Source organism: Xenopus laevis, chromosome 2S (assembly GCF_017654675.1).
Source record: "Xenopus laevis strain J_2021 chromosome 2S, Xenopus_laevis_v10.1, whole genome shotgun sequence".
Lineage (NCBI taxonomy): Eukaryota > Metazoa > Chordata > Amphibia > Anura > Pipidae > Xenopus > Xenopus laevis.
The window spans coordinates 135,289,489-135,316,610 of NC_054374.1; the positions used below are offsets into that span (position 1 = coordinate 135,289,489).

The 27,122-nt window shown below is 34.7% G+C and overlaps 1 protein-coding gene across 1 annotated transcript in view; it reads left to right on the top strand.

Annotated features, from left to right (window-relative positions):
• Positions 1-27,122, top strand: part of col2a1.S (collagen, type II, alpha 1 S homeolog) — a gene marked incomplete in the record, with an annotated part of 46,214 nt that overhangs the window by 13,035 nt on the left and 6,057 nt on the right. The window contains 32 exon segments of the mRNA NM_001087791.1: positions 228-281; positions 808-861; positions 1,433-1,477; positions 1,954-2,007; positions 5,717-5,761; positions 6,590-6,643; positions 9,498-9,596; positions 10,301-10,345; positions 10,594-10,692; positions 10,903-10,956; positions 11,821-11,928; positions 13,453-13,506; positions 14,041-14,139; positions 14,841-14,894; positions 15,065-15,163; positions 15,842-15,895; positions 16,497-16,550; positions 17,532-17,585; positions 17,817-17,870; positions 18,044-18,088; positions 18,355-18,453; positions 18,759-18,866; positions 19,765-19,818; positions 20,247-20,300; positions 20,848-20,901; positions 21,401-21,454; positions 22,260-22,367; positions 22,937-22,990; positions 23,192-23,245; positions 24,152-24,313; positions 24,960-25,067; positions 26,285-26,392. Coding sequence (NP_001081260.1) covers positions 228-281; positions 808-861; positions 1,433-1,477; positions 1,954-2,007; positions 5,717-5,761; positions 6,590-6,643; positions 9,498-9,596; positions 10,301-10,345; positions 10,594-10,692; positions 10,903-10,956; positions 11,821-11,928; positions 13,453-13,506; positions 14,041-14,139; positions 14,841-14,894; positions 15,065-15,163; positions 15,842-15,895; positions 16,497-16,550; positions 17,532-17,585; positions 17,817-17,870; positions 18,044-18,088; positions 18,355-18,453; positions 18,759-18,866; positions 19,765-19,818; positions 20,247-20,300; positions 20,848-20,901; positions 21,401-21,454; positions 22,260-22,367; positions 22,937-22,990; positions 23,192-23,245; positions 24,152-24,313; positions 24,960-25,067; positions 26,285-26,392 — 2,295 coding nt within the window.

A 27,122-nucleotide genomic window follows, 5' to 3' on the forward strand; every position in this document is an offset into this window, starting at 1 on the left:
AAATGTCTCTTCCCATTCCGTATAGTCATATACATATAACACTTTGAAAAAATTGTGTTGAAACCTTATAGGACCAGAAATGTAAAGCAAATTGAAACAGTCCTATAAGTGCTGGGAACTATAGATTTCATCAGGCCATATAATATAATTGAACTTTATTATTAGAGGTTGTGGTTGGGATGCTGACTGGTTATGATAAAGGTTCTGATTTGTGCTTCTTTTTTTAGGGTGCTAGAGGTTTCCCAGGAACCCCAGGACTTCCAGGAGTAAAAGGACACAGGGTCTGTATTGACTTACTGCTCTTGAGTTGCCTTCTAGACACAGCTATTCTGCATTCACACAGAGCAGAGAGGTGGCTCAATACACATTTCCTTACATGTTAACTTCAACCCAAGTATTAAGCAAACATTTTTTTATCTATTCAAAGTGTATTGGGCTTAGCCGTGAGCCTAGCTTGGAATAAATGTATTGCTATAGACTGAAGTTAACACAGTCACCACACCAGACTCACCTCTTTTATCATATAGTTATCATATAGTTCCTTAACACCAAATGCATTTATTTAGGCCCGGGGGCTACAAAAAGCGCATCAAGGGCCTTAAAGTGTATTGTGGTAAAACACATAAATGGGTTAAAACAAACAGCATTTCCATACATTCTCTTAGAATTCTAGACATATATATTTTAAACAGTTTGGTTTAAAATACGATATTTTATTCCATTGAGACTCTCCATGTCAGCAATATAAAAATTGCTATGTCTTTCCTGTATCATTAAATAACCATTAACATTTCTCTTCTTATTTAGGGTTACCCAGGTCTTGATGGTGGAAAGGGTGAAGCTGGTGCTGCAGGTGCCAAGGTAAACTCTTTTTTTAATTCTGCTGAGAGAGCAGCCACCCATTGTTGTCCCTTTCTTCCCCAACAAGAGACCAGCTATAGGGGGAAATGTATTGCTGTGCTTTATTTCCTATCTTGAGCTGAAGCCTCTAGCTTATGAGCACAAGTTCATTTTATTAAATGGCATATTCTCTGTTAGTGTGTTCTGAAAGAGGTTAGACGTTGTCAATGCATTCATCTTCCCTCGTTGCTGAAACATCCCTGGGGATTTTGTAGAACTACAACTCCAAGAATCCCACTGACATAGGTTGGGCAGAAAAAACTATATATAATATATAATTTGTACATTTAAAACAATTTTAACCAATAGCAAATGGCTGCCATGATCTGCCCCAAAAAAGGCCCTGATTAATAACTCACATTATAAGAAAATGTTAAATGCCATTCATTTGTCAGTATTTGTGCCCCACCTTATACCATTTTCCTTTGCAGCAAAGTAATGGTAGACAAATACACATTATATGCATCTTTCTGAGTTGTGTAGAATTTACTCTTGGCTAATGTCTTAATTTGATTTCCTTTTCTCTCTCTAGGGAGAAAGTGGTGCTTCTGGTGAAGCCGGAGCTCCTGGTCCAATGGTATGGAACGTTATAGCAAAAATCCATTTTATTATTAAATAAAAAAACTTCCTAGTAAAAGCAAAGCATTTTAGAGAAAGCTGAGAATGAATCTGCCATCGGCAAAAGAAAGTAAGAGTCTAGGACTACATACAGAAAGCTAAAGAACCATCAGAAAACTATAACCATTAAGCAAATACTATCTACCTGGAAGTGAAATGATAGGCCAGGTTCCTGAGCAGTGACAAAAGATAAAGCACAATTTGGACTTATGGATTTCAATGTTGAAAATAAACAGGGCTGCCATTAGCAGGCCATTAAGACCTTGTACAAGTTAGGGCCTTATATTATTAATCCCCCATAACTTTTTGCAAACTGCCATGGATATGAATTCCAAATATACAAATAAAATTAAGTAATTAGCTTTCATTTGAAACACTACTAAAATCTACAGATCTATAAAACTCAACATAAAACCTATTTTCATATTTTTTCAGGGTCCCCGTGGTCTTCCAGGTGAGAGAGGACGTCCTGGATCTTCTGGTGCTGCTGTAAGTATCAGTTTGGTTCTGTAAAAGATCTAAGCAGATTTGTCTGTTTTCTCCATATTTAATAGAAGCATACTTATGTAGAAGGGTGGGGGGTTTTTACAAGAAGAGGAGATCTAGGAGGTTATTTACTAAACTCCCAGTCTGGCTTTTTTGGGGCAAAACTCAAATTTTTCAGGTTTTTTTAAAAAAACTAGAATGTTTTGAGATTTATTAAAGCCCAATTCAGCAAAATGGCCACATCTCAGACCTGCTGAGGTTGTGTATAAGTCAATGGCAGAGGTCCCTATCCTATTTGGAAGTTGTCTGCGCTGGAATTAGCAGGAAAATCTGACTTGTTTGGGCAAAAATCTGAAAAATTCAGGCTTTTCGGGAAAAATCACAAAAAACATTGAGCAATTCAGGAAAAATTTGTAAAACATACGATTCGGGTTTTTGCTCGATTTTATCGAGTTTTTACCCGAATCCATTAGATAAAGCTTTTTAAATAATAAAATAAGGTCAAATTGCGCACTCTAGTTTGGTCGGACTCTTTTAATTTAAAAAAAATCAGGATTCGGATTTTGATAAATAACCCCCTTAATATACAGTATTGTGGTATATCACACTATATTTGACTTCATTTAATCTCTTAATTTACCTAAAATATGCACCCCTTCCTGGCCTTTCCCTAGTTATTCCTCACTACATTGCTATATTAACTGAATGCTATATTTCTATTTGTCCAACTGTCACCTGTTAAACGGTATTCCAGTGAACAAATATCATTTCCCTTTTAGTGACTGAATGAAAGCCACTCAGCACTGTCTTAAACAGAGACCACATCAAACAGCTGATGTTAGCACAGGGCAGGCTTCTATTTGAAAGAAATTGTTTTTAAAATAAACATCTCTATGGGAAAGCTGACATGCCCTGTGTTTGAAAAGCAGTCAAGGGTGTCAGTAAAGTCTTTGCAGTGTTATTAATGTGCATTAAGCATGTGCAATCTAGTGGCCTTTGCAGTCTTTGGGAAAACCAGAGTTATTTCACTTACAGTACAGGTATGGGATCCGTTATGCAGAATGCTCCAAATTACGGAATAGCCATCTCCCATAGACTTCATTTTATCCAAATAATCCGAATTTTTTAAAATGATTTCCTTTTTCTCTGTAATAATAAAACAGTAGCTTGTACTTGATCCCAACTAAGATATAATTAATCCTTATTGGAAGCAAAACCAGCCTATTGGGTTTGTTTAATGTTTACATGATTTTCTAGTAGGTATGGAGATCTAAATTATGGAAAGATCCGTTATCCGGAAAACCCCATGTCCCGAGCATTCTGGATAACAGGTCCCATACCTGTAGATACAGGCACCACAGCTTTCTTTTTAATATCATTTTAAGCCTTGATATTTTTATTAGCGGCCTGAAAAAGATAACAATTCTTTAAAGGGAATGTACAACAAGCTCACATAGTTATTTTAAGACAGTGAGTAAAATAAATGAGAAAGATGTTACAGCATGTATAACAACATACACCCTGCAGCTCACAGATATGGTATGAGCAGCATATTTTACTGTCCATGAAACATTGGGTTCTAGAACAGTTTTTGTTTAGGCTTGTTTCCAACATTCCACCATAACTCAGCTCTCAGCTGCCCAGCAGGGATCTAGCTGATATGCAATGGAGTATTCCTGCTTTCAGAATTTAGCAAATCTTCCTATTCCCCTTTACTGTTCACTTCTAATCAAGTTACCCCAACAGCCAAGCGCATGCTGCCGATTTCAATATAAATGTTCAGGATTCCATTAAAAATCTGACAATACAGCAACCAGGTGGCACTTAGTTTTGATTAGTCTACGGCCAATGGCATCAAAGATCTGACTGATATGGGCAACTGCAGTGGTGCATTTTAACACCTCTCTTAGCCAATCCTTCTCACAGTATACAAGGTTATTTAGTGGCTTAAGGAAAACTATAACTAAAACAGAATCTGTGCCTTTATTGGAAAGTATTTTGTAACAGAATTTATAGAACTAAAAATATTTCCCCATTGCATTTCTTAATTACAAATTTGCAATTGCAAATATTTCATTTGCAGTAAGGGGCATATTTATCAAGGGACAAATTTAGAGTTTATAGAAACTCCCATAAACTCGGAAAAAAAAAATGACCAATCGAAATTTATTAAAAAATTAGATTTTTTTTAAATTAGAGTACATAGGATCGACCTGCAAACTCGAATTGAATTAAAATCAAATTTGATTTGAGTTTTTTCACCAAAAAAAATAATAATTCAATTTTCCAAATGACTCCACCAAATTACTCCAAATTGATTGTAGGAGGTCCCCCATAGGTTAAAACACCAATTCAGCAGGTTTAGGATGGCGAATAGTCGAATTTGAATTCTTAAAGGTACTGTACATGATAAATTTCGAAATTCGAATTTGGACTATTCCCTAATAGTCGAATTACACTAAAATAAACTCTAAATTCGAATTTAAAAATTTGAATTTTCAATTTGAAACTTAATATATCTGCCCCTAAGTGTACAGCACACAACAATTGCACACAAAAGCCACAATAGAATGTATAACTTGATATATAAGGTTACAGTATAATTTAAGGAACGCTGACTGCACAATAGGATGAATGTATATGTGGCCTTAAAGTGTACTACATTCTCTCTTCTCTTGGAGTTTTAAACCTTTAATCAAAAAGATGCAATGTAACACAAAGCAACCTGATGCTATAAATAAACTAATACAACCCCCCTCCTGAAAAAACAGGAGCATTTTTTAAATGTTGTTGAAACAGTGACTAAATCCTGGATATCATTTTAACAATAGCTGCGCTGTGCTCAAATATACTTTTACTATGGAGGTAATGAAATAACAGGCAACCAACAAATACTCCATACAAATTGGTTTCTGAGGGTTTTGCAATTTTTATCAACCTTCATGGTCTTTAAAAAACTTATTTTCCAAAAATGTATGGAAATGGCTGTAGTGCTGCATTCTCTCCACTATGCAGCAGTAATGAGATACGGCTATTCACAGACAAACACAGTAGTCTAGCAAAAATTCCAAACACAGGAAACTCAAGTTTCTAACTCTAAGCTGAAGTACATATCACTATGATATTTTCAAGATTTACAGCTTCTGAAGGTGAAGCGTATACGTCATAAATATTTTAGAGGAATGTTAGCACTTTAGAAATGAAGAGAAGATTGGCTGCCTGCCTATGAATGATGCATCACTGTGCTATTTACTACTGGATGTATCAGCTGGAATATAAGGGCTTCCATTCCAAAAAGTTCTCCAGCTATTGCTTTCCCTGAAGTTAGCAAGCCAATCTAAACACTGCAAATGTTTGTCCTGGCAATCAGGATCAACCAATCAGCATTCAGCATTATGTCGTTAGATTAATAAAAACAAACTTCTCATTGGTTACTTTGGGTTACTTTAAAGCAGGGGGACATTTAATCCTTTGGTTAGTAATGTATAGGCTAATAATGACTTTCTAAAACACAGGCTGAATAATACAGCTTCTGATACATTGAGAGTTGTGTCGATTTCCTAAATCATTTCGATGTCAAACATCTTAGAGACTTAAATTGTCAGTTTTATTCCATCACATTTATGTTTATAGACATGCGCTAAGCTCTATATCTACTACTATTTTTTATAGAGAACTCACTTCTAACTGAGCCAATGTCTTATTTTCCCAGGGTGCTCGTGGTAATGATGGTCTCCCTGGTCCCGCTGGTCCACCAGTAAGTAACTTTGGTTTCTTCATCTCTATGTATTTTAAGAGGGTATTTCAGATAATTTTCAGATAATAGGCACTCTATTCCAACTCTGGCTGAAATGCAACCTGATATTGCCACCAGCATTTAAGGGATGATGGGAGGTACAGCCCATTAAAAGCAGAGGTATAACAGCTACCTGTTATAAACAGTTTTGGGTCAGCTCTAGGGACTGAGTTGGCTCTGGGTTTCAGTTCTCCATGAATTGAAAGCTTAAATAATAGATGTCCAAACTTCAGTAATTCAGTTATGAGCCGCAGAGCCCTTTGGGTGGAATTGGTCTGCTGAAAACATAAATTATTTTAAGAAGGGTATATCATCCTTAATAAGACAATATGTAATTTGTACATTTACCATTGACATTCCCCTTCCAATGATGATTGCTGTCTACAGCTAAAAAACACTTTATTCTCCTACACTAATATCAAAATGTTCTGACTGTATAAGCTTAGCACTGGGCTATACAACAGGCAGTAAGTGAGATATGTAGCTCTGTGCCTGAGTGAGCAACACAAATTTGTATGTTGGTTTAAACCCATCTCCTCAATGACTTTAAGATTTGAAGCTAGCATTTACTTGCATTTTAAGTGAGCTTAGCAGTTACAATTGCATATTTATTTAGCACATCTCCCCTTTGGAAATATTGTGCATTTTCTTTGTATTTGCTTCCTGTATCCTTCTGCCAAGAGGACTACAAATGGTAATATTCTTTCAGTTTATGCATCAAAACAGGAAACATATATATAATGTTGTGTGAGTGCTCCACATACTTAATTATTTCTCTATATTTTATAGGGACCTGTTGGCCCTGCTGGTGCTCCTGGTTTCCCTGGTGCCCCTGGCTCAAAGGTATGTATAAGTACTAAGCTTGACATCTTTCATATCCTGATTTAAATTGCCAGTTCTTTAGATGCCCTGTGGCCTATAGGGCTAAACATTAAACAAGTTTAATATTATTTAAGGTCTGAGTCACATCACACAAGGACGCAAATGCGATTTCAGTGCTTTCCTAGGAATGCAAATGGGTAGGAAAAAACATCCATTAGGGATGTGGAACAGGGTGCTGACTGGTAGGCTGGCTGTGTTTATGGCTGGAAAAGAACACATCAAAAAGCAATTTACCCAATGCAAACATTAGATCTCAAACATAGTTATAAGTATACAGTTTAGCTTCATTGCTTTTAGCAGCAGTATTTTGGTCTCAAGCAGAAGATTACAGCTATTTGCAATAACAAAATTGCTAGACAAATATGTTTGCATGTTACAGATGTAGCTCCTTATTCCAGACATGAAAGGCTTTATTGAAAGATTTGTAAGAAACAGTGCCTTTTTATATATTTTATATTTTCATTTTAAAATCTCTAGGCTGTATTAAAAAATAAGTAAACTAATAATACAACCCCCCTCCTGAAAAAACAGGAGCATTTTTAAAATGTAGTTGATACAGTGACTAAATCCTGGATATCACGTTAACAATAGCTGCACTGTGCTAAAATTTACTTATACTATGGAGGTAATGAAATAACAGTAACAAAATTTGCTCTGAGTCTAGCAACCAATAGCAATCAGATTTGCTTTCTAGAAGGTGTCCGGTAAATGCTTTTGATTGGTTGCTATGGGGCATAAAGCTGGCCATAGATGCAAAGATCCGATCGTACGAATCATCGTACGATCGGACTTTCCCATCTCCCGACCCGCCACTAACCATTCAGATCAAAGTCTTACCAGTCAGATTAGTAAAAGAACAGATCAGCAATGTTCTGCCCCTGACAGCAATCGTACGATATCTATGTCCAACCAAAGCTAGTGACAGTCTCCCACTGAAAATCGTACGATCGGCAATGCACGCAGAGATATAATCGGCAGCCAACAGAAATTTTCTAACCTGTCTGATCGACCAAATGACCGATCTCCGCCGGACGAAAAATGTCGGGACTCTCCACACACGTTCCGAAAATCGTACGAATCCTCGATTCGTACGATCTGTTCTTTGCGTCTATGGCCAGCTTTAGACTTGATGCAAATGTTGTGACTTTTACATTACCCAGGTATCATCCTAGAAGCTATGTGCTCTGCCTCTCATACTAGATCTCAGTGTAGGGGCCTTCTTTGAGATTGCACTGTCAATGATTTGTAACCCAGGATGGTACTCTAGTGATTTAATCTGCAGTGTCTCAAACAGTTGTGAATTATAATTTCCAACAATCTCAGTCAAACATACACATGTAAGTGAATAGTAGAATAATGGAGCCAGCCACAAGTAGGTGACTGATTGGTAGCCTGAAGCTGGTATTTTTTTTTAAATAAAGTACAGGCGGCCAGCACTTTAACATTAAAAGCTAAGTTAAAAACATTAAACATCTGTTTGCTATACATGCTCCCAGGAGCATAAGCATATCTGACTATTAAATGACTTGTGTATATTTCAAGAGAGAAAAGATGATTACTAATCAGTGAGAAAGTGACATAATAATGTGCAGCAGGCATAAACAGCTACCCGGTTCTCAAACCCAGTTTTACTATGTTTACTGTAGACTGAAGTAATACAACTGTGGGACCTAGATAAGTCTTGGAAATAATATAATCTCTTTATAAATCCCCACAGCTATTCCAAATCTGTGAGCATTTGTATTAAATTTAGTAATAGCCTAGTAATAGCCTTAGCTGCTTCACTCCAAGAAATCTAGATGTATACAAATCACCTAATCTACAATCAAAGCTTTAGAAGAATACTGATATTGCACTATACAGTAGTTAGCACAATCAATTCTCCACGGACTATTATTGTGTTGCAGTATTTTAACTGCAAATAAATCATTATTACAGTTAAAATAAAGAACAACATCCATCTCATTTATTAAAATGGAGGAAATTAATCCCAGTGTAGTGCCTTAATACAGCCTGCAGTATTTTTTTTTAGCAAAGAATCAGCGTGTAGCTTCCATCAGTATAGTGTTGGTACAATAATGAAAATAATATTCTGTTGCACTAGTGTCAGGTTGGATCTCTTAGCAAATGGGTAACAGAAACGTTTCAGTTTTATTTTTAATAAAATAATAGTATGAAAGAATCATTGATTTTAGAGAATTATATTGTATATGACCATGGAAGGAATGGAAAATATTTTGATGGGTTTATGTAATAATTGAAAACGTGTTTTTTTTAATCTTGTGGATCTTCCGGTTGGTGACAATAAAAATAATAAACAGCACAAATCAAGCTAATAAACACATTTCAAAGTCCTTTAGTGCTGAAACAAAGTAAAAAAGAGATTTGCATACATACATTTTCATATTTTTTGTAGTATATGTAATATTTGAGGACTTTGCCTAAAATGAAACAACACATAATCCACTAGATGGTGCTACCTCAAGTAGCTGAGCAACCACAGCAACCACAAATTGGATGTATTATATGAAATAAAATAGTTGCGGCTTGGCTTATGTTTTCCCTCTTTTGGTCTAAATTTGGTTTCACTGAATTTAGCTAAGTACAAATTGTCATGAGATATTATAATCGGATAAAATTATGCATGAGATTTTGCAGTTAAGCTAGCATGGATGTTCACATCCGAAAAAGCTTTTCCACTTGTACTTAATAAAACAAGCTAGCAAGCATGTCAAAAGCAATACTCTTCTATGAAGCATTGAAGTATAATTAAATTATTATTTTGTTGTGACCGAAAATGTCCTCTTTCTATTAGGGTGAAGCTGGCCCAACTGGAGCTCGTGGCCCTGAGGGTGCTCAAGGACCCAGAGGAGAATCTGGTACCCCTGGATCCCCTGGACCTTCTGGAGCTTCTGTAAGTGGCCACCAAACTTTTAAAAACCGTATATCAAGAAATTATGATTTTCATGAGATCTACATCATGGTCTGGAGATCCCTAATTTTGATACATTTTTTAATCAGCACATGATTTACCAGCTTCCCTATCATTTTATAAATCTTTGACAATAATAGGCACCTCATATGCCTTATTATTCTGGAGTGTTTACAAGAAAGTGAATATGGCTTCAATGCGTAACTAACTGGAAACTGTATCATTAGCCACAAACATCCACACTGTGGTCATTGACTGAAGCTCCTACAGATAGCTGAGTCTTAGTCCCCCACCCCTTAGTTGTGTAATTTTTATCATTAATATAGTTAGCCCTTTGCTTCTATGCACCTTTGTCCAACACCAGGATTTGTACTAAGTTTAAGGTACAATAATATTAATATTAACGCCCATCACAGTTGAACTCCCATAATACTCTACAATTCTTGATAATGAATGTAAAACAGAAGGGCAAGAGTGAAAAACAAAAAAAATCATAGTAAAAAAAAAAAATTGTAACAAACCTATCAGGAATGAAACTGCTGTTTGTATTTATCAATGCATCAGCCACATTCTTATAAAGTAGTAGCCATAAGGAGTGTTTGTGCCTAAAATGATCTTGTACCTAATGTTTAAGGACAATCCAATACTGTTTATATTAATATTTTATTTTTTCCCTTCTACTTTAGGGTAACCCTGGTACTGATGGTATTCCTGGCGCCAAAGGTTCATCTGTAAGTAATATTGCTCATTTATATATTGGAAACAAATATGAAACATTAAGTATAATATTTGCAGAAAATACTTTGTCTATTTAATTATTCAAAAATACATAACTTTCTCCATAATAACTAAATGTCCATATTCTGCATGCAAACATCTATACAGGAAATTAGAAAAATATTAGTGTGTAATGAAATACAACAATAGCAGGTATTTTGTTGATTATTTTTAATTTCTTTCATCCCTTCTTACCTTTTAGGGTGCTTCTGGTATTGCTGGTGCTCCTGGTTTCCCTGGACCACGTGGTCCACCAGGACCTCAAGGAGCTACTGGTCCTCTTGGTCCCAAAGGCCAGACTGTAAGTAAATTGCTTATTAACACTCTGATATGGTGTAAATATATGATTAAATATGCTCAATAAACACACAATGTTTAATGGCTAATAAAATGAGTAAACTTGGCAGTCAACAGAAATCTGTATTTATAAGACTTGTTGTGCCTGTGCATTACAAATGTAGTATCATATCTTATATGTGAAATTTATTCACACTCTTATTTCTTATTTTAGGGTGACCCTGGTATAGCAGGTTTCAAGGGTGAACATGGTCCCAAAGGTGAAATCGTAAGTATATGCTTATTTGAAAAGCTTTTTTAATGGCTCTACTGTATATTCATGCATACTTGGTAATTCTTTGGCAAGTTTTTTTTAACTGATACCTTATAATATATAACCTGTACATGCCTTCATAATTTTTCTTAGGCTCTGTCTATAGACATTTGGAATATCATTACTAAATACATTTTCTTTGGGTAAATCAACTGGCACACATAGTTAAACTCTTTACCACTGAAATAATCTGTTTCACTTGTATATTATATCTACGTATATAATACATAAAGGCCATGAATAGCCTGTAAATTATATCCTTGTAATGGCTCTTAGTGATGTCATCAGTTATAAATGGCGCTTAGTGATGTAATTTTTGTCACATGACTCACTAAAACTTGTGTATTATAATAAAGTACCCCTTGTTGGAAAATATGAGGTTATTAGAAGTAACCTTGGAGTTCCATGACCTGTATAAAAGCACTCAGTCTTCGGCCTCATGCTTTTATATGGTCATGGAACTCCTCTGTGACTTATAATATTCTTATATTTTACAATAAGGGGTACTTTATTCACTTTATTATAGAAGAGCAGTGATATGCAATCAAATATAAAAGTTAGCCCATAAAGGTTTACAATAAATGCCCGTGCTCAACTTTAGACTGGGTAGGTGCCAGTGCTATTGGGCAGTGTACATTCTAAAATGTACATTTCAATTTGAAAATGTACTCTTATATTGCAAGTGGTAGCCATTCATTTATATTGTCACTATTAAAGTCAAGGCACAAGTAGTTAATATGCAATAATTTTAAAAATGGTTATTATTAGGAAAAATTATACATTTGCATATTTATCTTGTATCTGTGTTTGTTGACATAGGGGTCTGCAGGTCCTCAGGGTGCTCCTGGTCCAGCTGGAGAAGAAGGCAAAAGAGGAGCTCGTGGTGAACCTGGTGCTGCTGGGCCACTTGGTCCTCCTGGTGAGAGAGTAAGTATTGTTTAGATCACATATATTTTTCAGCCACTAAAACATAGTAATCGCTATATACATCAAGGAGCAGATTTATTAAGGTTTGAATGGTAAATTCAAATTAGAATTTTCGATTTTTTTTGTGTCAAAACTCACAAATTCTAATTTAAAAGCACCAACTCGGATGTAAATTCGAATTTAAGATTTATCACCTCTCGACCATGGAAACAGTTCTAATTGGAATATTAGACACCTTAAGCCTGCCGATTGCATTTACAAGTTAATGTCAGAGGTACATTAAACCATTTGAATATGTTAATTGCCTTCCTGATATTCAAGTTTTTTTTTGGAGTAAAACTTGATTTGAATTCAATTCAATTTTCAATTCAATTTTCGGTTTGGGACCAATTCGGATATTATGAATATTTATGAATATTTTCATAAATAACCTCCCATTCGAGTTGCGATTAAAATCAAATTTATTAGAGTAAAAATAAATTCACATAAATTCTAAATTCGACATTTGATAAATAACCCAATAAATCCTGCAATTAAGGTTGCTATGCAAATACAGATGTGGTCAAGATATTTTTACTGCCCATCTAGAGGTTTATGCATAGTCCCCATAGGGAGTAATTTGGACAGACAATCCTGTGATTGCAGTTGGTCTGTCCCAACTAAACATCTAATCTGCTGATGTCAATTTGGGTATGACTGCCTATCTATATATGTCATATAAAGCAAGACACTGTTCAGTGTCTTGTTACAAAATTCCTTCTCCTAAACTTCCTTCTAACTAATGACTCTCCTACAAGAATAATGGGTACCCCAGTGACCAAGTTGATGGGTGCATCTGAGGACATGGTTAGTCAGAATTGGCTCAATATGACAAAGATTAGGCATAAAACAGGAACCCCTTCAGTTAACTTAAAGATCACATTTCTACAGCACAAGTGGACAATAAATATATATGTTTTTCAATTAGTTGTCATTTTTGGGCCGATTTAACAAAATGTGAGAATAGAACTCACCATAGAAAAGCTCACTCACTTTTAATTCATTCCTATGGGATATTTTAGAATCATATTTATCAATGGAGTTCATAATTTGATAAATATGCTTTTAAAAATCCCATAGGAATAAATAGAGAGTGAGTTTTCCTGTAATGAGTTCTATATTCACACTTCTGCCCCCTAATGTTGCTCTGTAACTAGTGGTACAATGCATATGACAGCCCATTCTTGTTTAGACACCATCCTATTTCATCATATTACATTCAAATGAATATATATGATGTGATATAATGAAGCAAACTAATTAGTATGTCCTGATTGTTAATAATTGTTCCTATCTTAAATATTAATAAAATATTACATAAAAAATGTAATTCTCTTCATTCTGAGGTGACCAAGGTCCTAAACTGGAATATTCTTCATGCTAAATAATAAACATGGCAATAATACGAAAATAGAATGTTAAACATTGAAGACATATTCATGGATTATTGTCACAATGATAACCAATGTTCTTTTTATTGCCTAGGGTGCTCCTGGTAATCGTGGTTTCCCTGGTCAAGATGGTCTTGCTGGTCCTAAGGTAAGTAAAATACTCGTTATTCTTCATTATACCGATCTTACATGGAAAGTAAGAAAATGTTATACTTTGCCTACTAGAAAATGCAAATACAGTGAATGAAGGTGAATAAGTCAAAGTAGACTGCTAGGGCTACCATTTCAGTAACTGCTGATATATACACCTCCCAAATCAATCACTACACTAGGTGGTCAACATCAAACTCAATTGCCCAAATGATTATATTGTAGAGAATAATACAGTCTCTACAATATTGAAAAGCTAATAATATTATTTTAAATACATTGTTAATTAATAGCATTTTGTTGTAGCAGCTGTGTAGCAAGTCACCGATGTAGCAAGATCTAGTATATAAAGCTTCAAGAAACATATTGTTACATTATTGTTATAATATTTTGTTATATGAAGTTTAGTTGAAATATATGAAATTATAGTTTTTACTAAACAACTTGCATTTCTAACTTTACTTTTATGATTGCTTTCTTATATTATCTATGCTGGCTATGAACAACTGGATATCCAACTTCTTTCTTTTAGGGTGCTCCTGGTGAACGTGGTGTTCCAGGTCTTGGTGGACCAAAGGGTGGTAATGGTGATCCTGGCCGTCCCGGTGAACCTGGTCTCCCTGGTGCTAGAGTAAGTAAATCTACAATGTAATCTATTGTAAAATAATAGCTACAGGTGAGATGCATTGTATAACATACTACGCATACTGCCTCACTGGGAGAAATCCACACACATCACTTGGAAAGGCAAAAATAATACCTGAAACTTTGGAATTTTCTTCTCATCTTACTTGGAGATTGGAGAACATACACCTCTGCACTGTGTTGCATTTATGCTCTCCTTTCACTTTAAAAACACAAGCCTCGGTTTTTTCCCCAAAAGACTTATAAATACATTTCCCCACAATGTCACCCCTAACACCAGAAAGAAAACAGAAAGCTATGGAGCAAGATGACTGGGACAGTAGATGCCAGGGGTGTTACTCTTAGTTCCTCCTCAGTCATTACACTGACTAGAATCACTCCTATACTAAGAGCTGTGCTAATACAAGAATGAAATAGTTCCACCTGCAAATAAATGCCACTTTGAATGAAATTATTTTCACCTGTTATTTAATAAAATATCTATATGTGTAGCCAAGGATTTTTAAGCAAGCATTTACAATGATTGTATAGTTATTGGGAAACTTATTTTGCATTACTTATGTTTTGGAAAACACTAAACACCACAAGTAGGAGCATTCTGTAAAGGGACAATCAGTTTGTAAAATAAAATCTTTAAATGAACCAAGTGATTTAACGTTCTAATCATTTTTTTTTTACCTCTTCCAGGGTCTTACTGGCCGTCCTGGTGATGCTGGTCCTCAGGGAAAAGTTGGGCCCTCTGTAAGTAAATATGTTTTCATTGTCATTATATTCTAAAAATACATTTACTCTATATATGTGACTGATTATTATATGTTATAATCAGTTTAGAATATTGCACTATAAATATGGTTTCATTAATGATACTGATATTTAATAATTCAATTATTTACTAATTTATTTGATTACAGGGTGCTGCTGGTGAAGATGGTCGTCCAGGACCTCCTGGGCCACAAGGTGCTCGCGGTCAGCCTGGTGTTATGGGATTCCCTGGACCTAAGGGTGCCAATGTAAGTCATTTCATTTCTTATCATTATTGTTCAGGCACAGGCAATGGATGCTACTCTTGCTTTTGTGGATCTACTAATACCAGTATTCTGCACTCGGAGTAGTGTTTCTGCAATGGCTCATTTACCATAAGTTATAGCACATTGTCTTTGCAAAGCCTATTATATAAGACAACTAATTTTGGCTACGCCAAACATTTAATTGTGACCATGAGTTGTCTACTTTCATTAACAAAAAATATATAGACCATTTGAAATTGATTGTAAAATTGTAAAAAGCAATCCCCATCAACTTCATTTACATGTAATCAATGTATTATTCTCTTCTTACTCTTCTCCACCACCTCTCCACTTCTATAAGCTTCTTCTACTCAACCTTCTGTTTTGTATCCCTTTACAATCTATGCCATCCACTCTCTCTACCAGACCGATTTTCTTTGTTATCCCCAAATCTATCTTCATCTCTCCCATCATTTTATCTGACCCTTTTTCTTATTCTTTTTATTTATTTCTTTTCAACTTTTTTTAACTCCACTTCACTTTTCTGCTCCCTTCTATATGTTCCAGCATCTATTAGACCTTAAGTCACATCGTAATTTTTCAAGTCATCTTACACTCTATATAGTTATCAAAAAGATATCAAATGGATTTTCATTTATCCCTTATTGCTTTTCTTCATAGGGTGAACCTGGCAAATCTGGTGAGAAAGGACTTGGCGGTGCTCCTGGTCTGAGGGTAAGTTATTATTGGACAGAGTAAGTTATTTAGGACAGAGAGACATCATACCCTAATCCTTTAGCAACCTGAATGGTAAAGAGAACAGTTTTCATCTCGAAGGATAACAATCCCGTCATTTTGCCGCTAGCTTGCTGTAATGCTTATGTAATGGACAGCACCACTCACGATTCTCTGTTTCTTTAAAAAGCCTTTATTCAGCCATGGGCTCTGACCCCAAACAATTCGGCAACGTTTCAGACCGCCATCGGTCTTTTGTCAAGCCACTAGCTTGCTGTGGCAACTGAGTTTGCAGTGCTACAACAACTCAAGATTTAATGGTTGACATTTTTACATCTTTACCAATTAGTTAGATGCCTGATTTCTAATCTTCAACTTCTTCAAGATCACTATTAGCATATCCAACACCTAATGCAGTATCCACTTAGCATAAGCTACCTCACAAGACATAACAAGTTAACAAATATAGTTTTGTTCTATTCATTACTGACAGGACATCATAAAAAACAACTTCATGAGAAGCCCAAAGCTGTAGAAGTATTTACACACATACTGTATCATTTTAGCTTTAATAATCATATTGCTCTGATTTTCACTTTAGGGTTTGCCTGGAAAAGATGGTGAAACTGGTGCTCAAGGTCCCAATGGTCCAGCTGTAAGTATTCATGACTATATCTATACCATGTTATTGTCATAGTGTAAGTAATATATATTGTATGCCAAAAAGAACCCAAGTACAGTCACTTAAACATGGGCTGCACTGGGCATAGTAGAAGTCATTCACAACATCAGATGTAGAAAGAAATGCAGAATTGGTTAGATAAAACCCCAGAAACAGTTTTTTCATAATGAAAGAAAATGTAAATCTAAGAAACTTAGTACACCACTAGACATTTCATATAACATTAACTTCTTTAACAACATTACATTATAAATGTAATTGTTGTTGAAAGCAGTATTTGTTTATTCCTTTCTGCACTCTGGTTTTGACTCTTGAAAAAATGCAGTAGAAGTAATTTCTCCTCCACGACTGATAATCAGCCAGTTAGAACTAACTTTTAACTGAACATTGGGAAGTTGCTTAGAATTTCATTTATCTTTAATTATGTGAAAATGATTGGTTGGAAAGTTGTTGTAATATTATACATTACATTAATATTACCTTGCATTATAAAGTTACTCTTCAACCTCTCCCTTTATTTCTTTCCTTTATTATTTTATTCCTTTATTCTTTAATCATTTTGCCAATCCTATATGGTATCTTTACTAATCATCTATGATTACAAATGCTGTTCTTAAAATGGCAGCTTCAGCACAGAAGATGTTTAAACAAATATTAACATGCAAATACAGATAAATTCAGTAGTAAGTCACAACCTCAGATCTAAAACATTAAAGCTTTAACTTTGCAACATGTTTTCAACAACATTTTGCAGGGTTGGAACTTAAAACATTTTAATATTTATTGTTTACACTAAATCAAACAAATAATACAAACCATAAAATAATCATATAGACATATACAGTATCTTTTGATTTATATATTATATTGTAATTGTTTATTATTATTATGCTTTAATTATATTGAGCTGACTCATTTATTCATCACTATCATATTTATATTTTATCCTTTTAGGGACCTGCTGGTGAGAGAGGTGAACAAGGTCCTCCTGGTCCATCTGGCTTCCAGGTAAGTGAATAATATTGAATATGTCATTTTTAGTATCATATTAAAATAAGAGATTATTAATTTTTACATATATGAATTAACATAATATCTAGTTATAATACTTAGTAAGACAAATTAATACTACAGAAGCTTTTTTGGTTAATAAATACTTTTTATATATATAACTGTGCTTACCAGTGAGTGCTTACTTCATAAATATGGAATCCTACAAAAATAAATGTGTGTTTTTAGGGACTTCCTGGACCTCCCGGTTCTCCCGGAGAAGGTGGCAAACCAGGAGATCAGGTGAGTAGTAAACTAGATTTCCTTTTTTTAAAAATTGTTGAAATGCAGTTCATTTGTAACATATAACCTGAAAAAATCATTCTAGTATAGCACATTTCATTTTTAATTGTCTTGTTTTTTTGTTTCTTCTGGAATATTATATGCAATAAAATACAATTTTTATTCATTTATAGGGTGTGCCCGGAGAAGCAGGTGCAGCAGGTCTTGTTGGACCAAGAGTAAGTTACATGTATTTATTTTCCTACTATAAAACTGCACTACAGGGTTGTCCATCTGAAGGCCTGCAGAGAGGATGCAGTTGTTCAAAATATTTTTTAAATTCTTGGCTGCCTATGGGCTCCACAAATTTCTTTGTCTTCCATCATTATTTTAATACTGGCCCACTACATGCAGAAAGTTGGACAGCACTGATGTAGTGTATGTGCTAGTAGATAGGTAATGACTTATCAGGGTACTAAATATGCAATTATTCTTTACCTATTAGGGTGAACGTGGTTTCCCAGGTGAGCGTGGGTCTTCCGGTCCTCAAGGTCTTCAGGGTTCTCGTGGTCTTCCTGGAACTCCTGGTACTGATGGTCCCAAGGTAAGCTTAAAATAATGCATTTGTCATCAACAAAATAATACTCAGAATTATTGTGTCATATATTAATAACAGTGTCTTCGGGTGACATATCATTGATGATAATGCTTTTAAGAGTGGTTTGGGTGATTTCTTGGACAGACATAATATCAAAGGCTATTGTGATACTAAACGGTATAGTTAGTATAGATATGGGTGTATATAATTTATGTGAATGTATGGAGGGGTGTGTGTATGGATGCTGGGTTTTTATTTGGATGGGTTGAACCTGGTGGACTTTGTCTTTTTTCAACCTATGATTCCTTTAGGGTGCAACTGGTCCATCTGGTCCCAATGGTGCCCAAGGTCCTCCTGGTCTTCAAGGTATGCCTGGTGAGAGAGGAGCTGCTGGTATTTCTGGACCCAAGGGTGATAGAGTAAGTACATCAGTTTCATTGCATGGGATTCTATTAGTTAAATTTGCTAAGCATTTGATAATTGCAGTTCAAATCTGATTTGAAATAAAACAGAACATTTCAAATGTACATAATTTGTTCAGTCAGAAACAACCTTTAACATCACATTTAGAAATAAATGGGCCTTAAATGTGGCCTGCCCCCTGCATAGGCACCTAATAATAGTCAGAATATGGTTTCAATCATAACAAAATAGCAAGTTTCTCAACAGCTTAAAACCATTATCACATTATTTCTTTAAAATATAACTATTATCATAAATAGTGAGGCATTCCATTTAATCAGGTAAATGATACCTAAGCTATCATTATTGTGCTTTGTAAACCTTGAAGAGTCAGGGCTAAATGAAAAATAATAAACTCTTACAACAGTAGGTATTCTTTTCTTGGATATCAATATGCACATCTTCTTTAAAAAGGTATACCTGATTAGACTTCAATATTTTCTATAAGCAGTTATATAAGGACATAGCATTTATAGTCGAAATTTCATTAGTTATTTGCACATTTACATTATATCAACACTGAGTAAAAACTACTGCACTTCTTACGTTTGAAAGATATTCCTCCTACTCAGCCTTAGACCAGCATCCATTTTGCACATAAATAAATGGTAATAATTTGCTAGTGCCTGAAGAGAAAGATACTATAAGCAATATGGCAACCAATTCAAGTTCAACTGAAATCTGTAATTTAAAAGAACAGTTAACCCATACAGACCATTAAAACCCCAGTGGTTTAAAAATGTTTTTCCCTTTCCCACCCCTAATGTGCATATGCAAATGTCACAGTAAATTAGTATCTTGATATTTCAATAAAGTAGTTACACTAATATTAATATAATGTTATCTTTTTTATAGGGTGATACTGGTGAGAAAGGCCCAGAGGGTGCTCCTGGCAAAGATGGTTCAAGAGTAAGTATGATTACACTATAGCATGTAAAAGAAAATAAAAAAGAATGATTTGGTATGTTGTATATTAAATACAAATCGGTGGCATCTATATTGTTTACAAGTACACAATATGATCATTAATACGCACATATGTATGTATAGATTAAGGTTTAAATTTATTCAATGGCAGATAGCCATATCAGTTATTTTGCAGCATTAAGTCCACAAGCACGTTTAATTTAATATTACACTTTTGCTACCAACCATGGCTAATGTATTCCCAAATACTTCATCCAAATCTTAATGCTATAAGCTATGGTTCAGAATAAATGTAGAAAATCAAAGAGGTACATTGAAGATAATTTTAATAAATATCAGTTTGGAGCACAAATTAAAAACTGAACGATAAGTGATATTCTCATTTATTTGACATTAATTTTTTATTTCAGGGTTTGACAGGTCCACTTGGTCCCCCTGGTCCAGCTGGTCCTAATGGTGAGAAGGTAAGAACTATTTTTCCATAAAATCAATTTAGTTTTTCATAATTATGCATTTAGGGCACAATATAGAGGCAAGGAACATAAACTGTGCAAAATGGCTGCAGTGAAGATTTAAGAAGACAACCATCTGATTCTCTTCAGACAAACCATTAAATTACCTTCTAAGTGAATGATACGTTTCCTACTGTATTGAGGACTTAGAAGTGTCTCAGTATAGTTGTCATCATTGTAAACTCTAGATAACAGCAGTAGTGACACCCATGTTATCTCTTTGAGGATAAACCATGATATCATTACATTTTACACATCATAGGGTTATGTACAATGTACCATTTTAGTATCATCTACATATATGTAAAACTATGTTACAACTGATAAAACAGTAGCAGAAATGCATGGACATCTACTAAATTGATCACTAAATGTTAGTAGATAAGAACATTTTAAATCCAATCCTCAAAATGTGTTCAATCAAAATGTATTCTTAATGCGTTATTGCTTAAAAATGGAGTTCATAAAGTGAAAAGTTTAATATTGTCTTTTTTTTTAGGGTGAATCTGGTCCTTCTGGTCCACCTGGTATTGTTGGTGCCCGTGGTGCCCCTGTAAGTTGTTTGAGCCAAATTAACCTATTCCTTCTGTGACTTTATTCTGTTATTACTCAATTATTTTGTTTTTTCTCTTTCTACATCAATATGACACTTGCTATTGCATTAGTGCCCTCTGATATTGTCATTTTTCTGATAATTAACTGCACTTACAGACCTGCACTAACAGACCTACATACTGTAGCAGTTGACACTGAAAAAAAAGTAACACATATACCTTCAAGTAATGCATATGTTCCTGGAACTGGTTGTAACTGAATGAGAGACAACTATAACAATGCATTTTTAGAGTACAATCACCTTACACAAAAATGTATTAAGAATTTTTGAAATTACATAACCACTGCCTGTGGCCCTAACCCATTTCCAAGCATATTTTAATTTGTATTTTTTAAACATTTCAATTTAAAAAGTACTACCGTAATACTTTTGAAACTATTTATTATAATAAATTACAACAACAAACAAATCAAAATGATATTATTTTCTATTACAGGGTGATCGTGGTGAGAATGGCCCTCCAGGTCCTGCTGGCTTTGCTGGTCCTCCTGTGAGTACTGACCTCTCTTAATTACAGAAAATATAAACTCCATTTTTTTAAACTTTAGTAGTTATTTTTTGATAATAATTGTGTGGCTTCTGCCATATTGTTCCACTTAATTTTTTACATGGTTTCTATAGAGACGGCTCTATCCACATGTATGACATTCTTCTCATTAATATGTCCAACATCATAAGAAACTGTAAAATCAAAATACACCATACCTGTGTCTAATATGAAATACGATGAAGTCATTGATTAGTTAGTAGACTATTTATTGTGAGTAAGGAGGTGATATTACAGGTATGGAACCTGTTATCCAGAATGCTTGGGACTTGGATATTTCCGTAATTTGGATCTTCATACCTTAAGTCTACTAGAAAATCATGGAAACATGAAATAAAACCAATAAGCTGGTTTTGCTTACAATAAGGATTATTTATATCTTAGTTTGTATCAAGTACAAGCTACTCTTTTATTATTAAAGAGAAAAAGAAAATCATTTTTAAAAATTTGGATTATATGGATAAAATGGAGTCTATGGGAGATGGCCTTTCCATAATTCAGGGCTTTCTGGATAACGAGTTCCCAGATAATGGATCCTATACCTGTATTTGCATATCTAACACATCTGTAGCTGAGACACTGTCTAAATAGAGGACCACCTGATATATAATACCTTTACGATGGAAAATGGCCCATTAGAATAAAAATGTTAATTTCTGGGGTGGCTGGTCCATTGATGAAGGTGTTATATTTATTACGGGTTCATAGATTTGGATACATTTTAAATGAATATACTTTTGTGTTACAGGGTTCTGATGGTCAAGCTGGTCTTAAGGGTGATCAAGGTGAATCTGGCCAGAAGGGTGATGCTGGTGCTCCTGGTCCTCAGGGTCCATCTGGTGCTCCTGGCCCACAGGTTGGTTCTACATTTCTTTAAATACATCATTATGAATTTAAAATATATGCATGAAATGTGCCAGGTGCAAGTCTCTGTTCACATATGAGAGACATTTTGTACCACACCCAAACATCAAACACAATTCTACATTAAAGAAACAGATAATGCAAGATACACTGCACACTCCCTCAGAGTGGGAATAATAATTTAATATGTATTATTTTATTATTTCATAACATTTTCAGTAAACTACATGCAATGCCAGCTTTAAGTTAAAAAAAAGCTTACATGGCAAGCTTGAGTTACCATCTTTCTCATTTTCAAAATGATTCATACAGAGTTAGATTACTATAAATGTTACAATCACAGAAGAATACAGAATATTTACCATACATTTTCACTATGGAAACCATTATTTTTATGATTATGTATCTGCCCAAGATACAAGCCCCATTAGTTAACTGGTAAATAAAATGGTGTAACTTTAAAAGGAAACAAATGGAAATCCACTACATTTTATCACAGACTCTATGCACTTGATAAAATAGAAAATAAGATGACTCTATTCTTCTTCTTCTTCTTTTCAGGGCCCAACTGGTGTTAATGGTCCTAAAGGAGCTCGTGGTGCTCAAGGTCCTGCTGTAAGTATGATGTTTTATTTTATTTAATAAAACCAACACAAAATGTCTTATATATTCCTTAATTTCACTTAAGATTCATAAAATCTTAACAATACCACAAAGTTGTTTATAACATTCTCAAATATTTGTATTGCATGAAAAAACAACTAAAATCTCACATTTGAACTAGGTAATAAATATATATTTGTTTTTATTTAATAGGGTGCTACTGGATTCCCTGGCGCTGCTGGAAGAGTTGGCACCCCAGGTCCCAATGTAAGTGGCATATTTCAAAAGTACTCCCATTATATTTACAGAGGATTTTTGTTTTTTACTATTAGATATTATTCACTTAAATGTGGATTATCATTATTTTATACCTCTGCTAGTAATTTAAAAAAATAATAATAATATATATATATATATATACTACATGAGAGCCTTGACTATCCTGTAAATGATATCCTTATAAATGGTGCTTAATGATGTAATCTGTTATAATTAGTGCTCGGTGATGTCATTACTGTCACATGACTCAAAGAACCGTGTGTACTATAATTAATAAAAGTATCCCCTGTTGTAAAATATGAGGATATTAGGACTTAGAATTTGGTCATGTTCCAGCTTCCTTAAAACAGTAAAAAATTTACATGATTATAGAAGGAACGCTGACACTCCCTTATAAAATTATGTTAGGAGGAGTTCAGTCGTCTTATATACAGTACAGTTCATGTAACTCTGAAGTGTATAGTATCTTTTGTAATACAATTGTTTCACTGAGTAACTTGACCCAAATTTCATTACTAAACACGTTAGGTGTCAAGGCCATAGTTGGAGTCAGGCCTAATTTTAGGACAAGGTTTCTGACCATGGATTGTCTCTGCTAAAACTATATAATACATATTACTTCAATATTTACTATGGGTCAGTATTTATATAATTTCTTCTCAAGATAGCAACTCTTTATCCTTCAACTGCCCAGCTCTAAGTCTTAACAAGCTTTCATATAGCATCTACAAAAACATTAATTCTCTTTATGGATCCATACCATCATGGATTCAAAGACATCTGGCCTGTGGCCTCATTGTTTTAGGATCAGTATATACCTGAGTAGTCTAAGTCATATAATGTAGATGTGAAGGTGTTTAAAGATGTCTACATTTATTTTATTTTCATCAACAGGGTAACCCTGGACCTCCTGGTCCTCCCGGATCTGCTGGAAAAGAAGGACCAAAGGGTGTACGTGGTGATGCTGGTCCTACTGGTCGTGCTGGTGATCCAGGTCTTCAGGGTCCTGCTGGTGCTCCTGGAGAGAAGGGAGAGCCTGGTGAAGATGGTCCTTCTGTAAGTAGAATTCCACACAATATACAACAGTAGGAGCTGTAGAAGTCTTTATTAAAAGGGTGCGTCAGCATAGCAGCACAACCCTTAGAATGTGTAATTGCTAACTTTCCAAAGAAATTGTGGGCATACCTTTAATTAGTGACTGACAAAGGCAACTAATAACTACAGTCTTATAGCTTGGTTAGAGGAGGCACTCTGTCCATAGAAAGCCCTTTCTACACCCCATGCAAACTTGCATTTAAAATCTTCTATTTGCAATATTTCTTTCACAAGACTGGTGGTGAGTCTTAAGAGCCCAAAAAGCACACAGCATACTGGCAATTTCTTAGCACCATATGGACAAAAGAATGAATGGAAAGACTTCCAAATTATACTGGTGACAACATTGGATATGTGACTACTATTTACAGTCTATTTGATATCTATTAAATATGTTTACAGTGTTCTATTTAAAAAGAATAAAATGACATTTAAAACAGTGTACACTACAGGAAAATGAAGACCTATATAACTTAAAAGTATTATATGTTTTAGTACTTTACATTTTATGATAGCCATTGGACAGCCAACATAAAGCAATGCATGCATAGATGATCATTAATTTTGTTGTAGGGCACATATAACATTTATATTTTATCTTCCTTAGGGTCCAGATGGTCCCAGTGGTCCTCAAGGTTTGTCTGGAAATCGTGGTATTGTTGGTCTGCCAGGTCAGCGTGGTGAAAGAGGATTCCCTGGACTTCCTGGTCCATCTGTAAGTTTAAAAAAAAATTATCATTAACACCACTTGTTACATATAAGATTAGAGCTATTACTAGTTAAAGATGATTATAGATTTTTTCCATATTTAATGTAAAATGTCATTAAAGGGCATCAAAATGCTACTTTGAACTCTACTGGTGGCCTTTAATTAAGCTATTAAGTTTGATTGGGGCATTAAATTGTGACAAGTCTAAACAACATAGTCTATACTGGATTCAGCTGTAACTGTTGCCCAGTGGTTGTCTATTTTTTTCAGCCTCCTTGGAGGTCCTACCTTTGGTCAGACCCCCATCATTTACTCATAACAAGGTTAAAAATGTTGTCAAAATGTTGTCAAATATTGGTGTATTGGCGTTATCTGGTTTTTCACAAGGGTTATTTTTTAAACTCCGAATGTTTTAAAATTTACTATAAAATCCGAATTATTAGAAGAAAATAAAAACACAAATTTTTTGTGATTTATTATACTCCGAGGCTGCTAAAAGTCCGAATCCGAAAATACGCCAAGCTGTCGGGGTCCTGTAGAAGTCAATGGCAGAGGTCCCAGTTCAAATTTGAAGATATGGTCTGCTCTGAGTTTTGGCCAAAAACCTGAAAAATTCAGAGGTTTCGAGAAATTTCATGAAGTTCTTTCACAAAAAAAGATAAAATCTGATTTTGATAAATAACCCCTATATTTCACCCTAATTAATTGTCAAGCTGGCCTTTTCGATGCATCCATGAGAGCAAATAGGCTCTCTCCAATAACTGGTATTCAGACTGAATCCCCTATTCCACTGCCTGTAGGGAGGCCATTTCCACACTTCAGAAACCACTGTGAATCCTTTATTTGGGAACAATTAATGCATTTTACTGTTTTGCCCAGTTTGCTTTTATCTATTTCGGTTTGTTAACCAAACTATCATATGCATAATATAAAAATTAGATGGATTCTGTTGGTTTTTACTTATCCTTAGTAGAATCCTTACTCCAATGGGACATTTGAGAAGCAAATTTGCTAGAAAAACATAGTAAAGTTATACAATTTTGTGATTTTATTGTAATTGGTTTTGTAAAAAAAGGGTTGTAATAATTGTGAATCCCTTTAGTGATACCATTCATAACACTCCTATGTGATCCTATCATTCTCAGCTCTTTATTTATATTGATTGACTGCTTATTTTGTATGATTTTGATTATCTAATGTTTACAAATACTGTATTTCTTAAGGGTGAACCCGGCAAACAAGGAGGCCCTGGATCTGGAGGAGACCGTGGACCCCCTGGCCCTGTTGGCCCCCCTGGCTTGACTGGACCTGCTGGAGAGACTGGACGAGAAGTAAGTAGATATTTATATGATCAAGTTATTGACTAAAGCAATTTAACTATATTGAATTTAATGCCACCATAGAACTTAGGCTAGTCTTAGAAAAAGTTAGTTGTGTTAAAGCATATGACATGTCCGTATATAGTAATGTATATACATGTAGACAATATTACTGCATTTATAGGCCTAAAGTAAGACTTCATAATACAGGTGCAAGTGTTGCTCTAAAGTTTAGGTTTGGAATCACGAGGTGGATGAGTCAGAATAACAGAGATCTTCCTTTAAAATGCATATTTTGCATGCTAGGGATATTTAGGATATTAAATGGAATATTTAACTAATACAATCATACAGACTGTACTGCCCTAGTTAACATTTTCTACATGCCCCCTCTGGCAACTGTCAGCATTTGTATGCAGCAAAGTAAGTTCAGACTCAAACCTGAGACCTGCATTTCTGAACTTGACAAGGTGAACATGATTGGGTCTGAATCATACACAATCTGAGTTTGTTGATTGCAGCAACGCAGTCGTATAAGGTTGGGACTGCTTTTCACAAACATATGGGCTCATGACATTGTGTGTTGACTGTGATAGCTGCACAATGCCACAAAGACCACTATAACTTGATTTGTTGCTATAATTTACTAGTTCTGGTTAAAGTTTGTTTTTGATAGTACCTAAACCATTATATGACTATACTGTGTTTGCCGTTTTGTTATATTTTGTATAGAAAGCAGAAT